Source organism: Loxodonta africana, chromosome X (genome assembly GCF_030014295.1).
Source record: "Loxodonta africana isolate mLoxAfr1 chromosome X, mLoxAfr1.hap2, whole genome shotgun sequence".
Lineage (NCBI taxonomy): Eukaryota > Metazoa > Chordata > Mammalia > Proboscidea > Elephantidae > Loxodonta > Loxodonta africana.
Window position 1 is genome coordinate 28,253,119 of NC_087369.1, and position 2,873 is coordinate 28,255,991.

The 2,873-nt window shown below is 48.9% G+C and overlaps 1 protein-coding gene across 1 annotated transcript; it reads left to right on the top strand.

Moving 5' to 3' along the window:
• The first annotated feature begins 592 nt into the window (after positions 1–592).
• LOC100670354 (melanoma-associated antigen B4-like) lies at positions 593–2,435 on the top strand. The gene has a single exon (XM_003416052.3). It carries the CDS (start codon positions 1,211–1,213, stop codon positions 2,243–2,245), a length of 1,035 nt encoding a protein of 344 aa, XP_003416100.1. The 5' UTR covers positions 593–1,210; the 3' UTR covers positions 2,246–2,435.
• Positions 2,436–2,873: the final 438 nt, after the last annotated feature.

Consider the following 2,873-nt stretch of genomic DNA (forward strand, 5'->3'; position numbering starts at 1 on the left):
ACAGAACCCCACCCCTGCTGCCGGTCATGGTAGGGCCCAGGTGGGCGTGGCCGGAAGTGACGCGCTGACTTCCCCCCTTGGGACCGCAACTGGCCCGCCCTGAGGGATGAGTCCTTGGTATGAGGTGCCGCTGTTGTCCAGCAGAGGGAGGAGTTCAAGGACCTGTTAGGTGTCAAGGTGAGTATCCTCAGTTAAAACTGCTGGGCCACACTCCTGGAAACAGAAGAGACCCCACAGAGCCCCACTCCACTCCACTTTTCTGTCAGCAGTGGGATGCCCCAGGAATGGCTGTCAGGCCCAGTGCTGCATCACTTCTGCCTCCGGGTCCAAGGGAATAAAGGCCTTGGTCTGAGACTGGCGGTCTCAGGCCAGTAGATGGAGAGATCCCAAGCCCTACAGGGAGTCAAGAAGATGTCGGAGAAGACCCTAGCACAGAGGGGGCCCCTACAGCCCCTACCCTACAATTGCCCTGGGAAGCTCCGGGCAGGGCTCAAGTCTGAGGTGCCGCGTCACTTTGTCCGCAGGAGTCTCCCAGAGTTGGGGGCCATAGTCTAAGAGCTGGCCTATCAGCAGAGGGAGGATTTCCAGGTCATTCCAGGAGTCAGGGTCAGGATCTGGAGGGCTGCGGAGATCTCTTATCCCATACAACGGGGTGGGGGTGGGGGACGGATGGGGGTGAGGGAGGGGGCATCTCCGAATCCCTCAGCCATCAGAGGCCCAGGAATGGATAGATGTCAAGTGGACACGTGCCTCAGTTCCTCTTTGGGAATCACAGAAAAAAGAGGGCTCTGGTTTGAGGGAGTGGTGACATGTCAGCAGAGGAACAAAACTTAGTCCTTCCTTGGAGTCAAACTGAGGCGCTTGAGTGACGAATGGCAGGACTCTCCACCATAGGACCTCAACCTGTACTGTCAGCACTGGGAGTCCCCTGCCAGGGGTGGTGGGCTGATGTTCCCCTTCACTTCCTTCTCATAGGTTCCAGGAAGGTTTAAGGTGTTAACATCAGAGTAGCAAAGAGGAGGGGACCCAGGCCCTGCCAATGGTTGACATGATGATCCCGAATGTGGGCTGAGAGATCTCACTACTGAAGAACAGAAGAAGGCCCAGTGATGTCACCTGATGTCAGACCCAGTAAGCCACAGGCAGATCTATTAGACTGTAACCTAAGGCTCACTCTAACTTCCTCTGTAGGGTTCTCAAGAGAATCATCATGCCTCGTGGTCAGAAGAGTAAGCAACGTGCCCGTGAGAAACATCAGCATGTCCAAGGTGAAACCCAGGGTCTCAAGGGTGCTCAGGCCACTGCAGTAGAGGAGGAAGAGTTTCCCTCTTCCTCTACTGTTTTGGGGGATACTCCTCAGAGCTCCCCTATTGCTAGCATTTTGCAGGAGCCTCAGAGAGTCCCAGCTACCACCACTCTTGCTGCAGCAGCTACTTTATGTGAAGAGCCTGATGAAAGTGCCAAGAGCCAAGATGAGGAAAGTCCAAGCCCCTCCCAGGCAACACCTTCCACTGTGAGCTCACGTAAAGATCCTCTGGCAAGGAAGACGAACAAGTTGGTGCAGTTCTTGATTGAGAAGTTTAAAAAGAAAGAGCCCATTATGAAGGCAGACATGGTGAAGGTTATCAACAAAAAGTATGAGGAGCAATTCCCTGAGATCCTGAAGAGAACCACTAAGCACATGGAGCTGGTCTTTGGCCTTGGTTTGAAGGAAACCGACCCCAGTGATAACTCCTATGACCTCATCAGCAAGCTAGATAGTACCCAAGGAGGAAGTCTGTGTAGTGGTGGGGGTTTGCCCAAGACAGGTCTCCTGATGACCCTCCTAGGCTTGATCTTCTTGAAGGGCAACCGGCTTACTGAGAAAGCGATCTGGGAATACCTGAATGTGTTGGGGATCTATGCTGCGAGGAGGCACTTAATCTTTGGTGAGCCCAGGAAGTCCATCACCAGAGATTTGGTGCAGGAAAAGTACCTGGAGTACCAGCAGGTGCCCAACAGTGATCCTCCGTGCTATGAATTCCTGTGGGGTCCCAGAGCCCAAGCTGAAGCCACCAAGATGAAAGCCCTGGAGTTTTTGGCCAAGATGAATGATACAGTTCCCAGTTCCTTCCCAGCTCTATATGAAGAGGCTTTGAGAGATGAGGAAGAGAGAGCCGGAGCCATAGTTGCAGCCACGGCTGGTCCTACTGCTACAGCCAGTGCATCTTCCAGGGCCAAGTCTAGTAGCTTCTCTCGCATCTAGTGAAGTATGAGCAGATTTTTCACATAGTAGTTGAAAGGTCTGTCTGCCTTCTAAGTAGTAGGGGCTGAGGTAGAGCTGATGGAAACAAAATGTGTGTCTTCATTGTGTTCCTATTGTCCATGAATAGTTTATAGTTGTGCCCTAATATACGGTTGTGCCCTAATATACGGTTTATTTTGCTTCAGGATGTAAGTTTATGAATGGCATGGTCGTCACATTTTTTGTTATCAGGTTTAAGAGCTAGACTTTCGGGATTGATAAAACAGCTTGAAAAACTTCAATATTTTCTCTAAGTTCTAGAACTAGGTAACATAGTATTAGAATAGGGATTTTCATGGAAATGTGAACGAACCCCACATTAAAATACTTAGGATTACAAAATGGAAGAAAAAAAATTTTAAAATTAAGGGTGGCAGTTCTTTTTGCCTTATCCCTTTTAATCTTTCTTTTTATAAAATTAAAAGGTATATATAGACACACACACTTGGATTTGATTACCTTATTTAGGAATATTTTTTGTTTTGTTTTTAGTCTAGAGCGTTGCATGTTTTTTGATACCTACTGGATTTAAAAAAAAATTTAAAAATTGTGACGAAATGATTTTATTTCCTGAGTTCAAAATAATCAT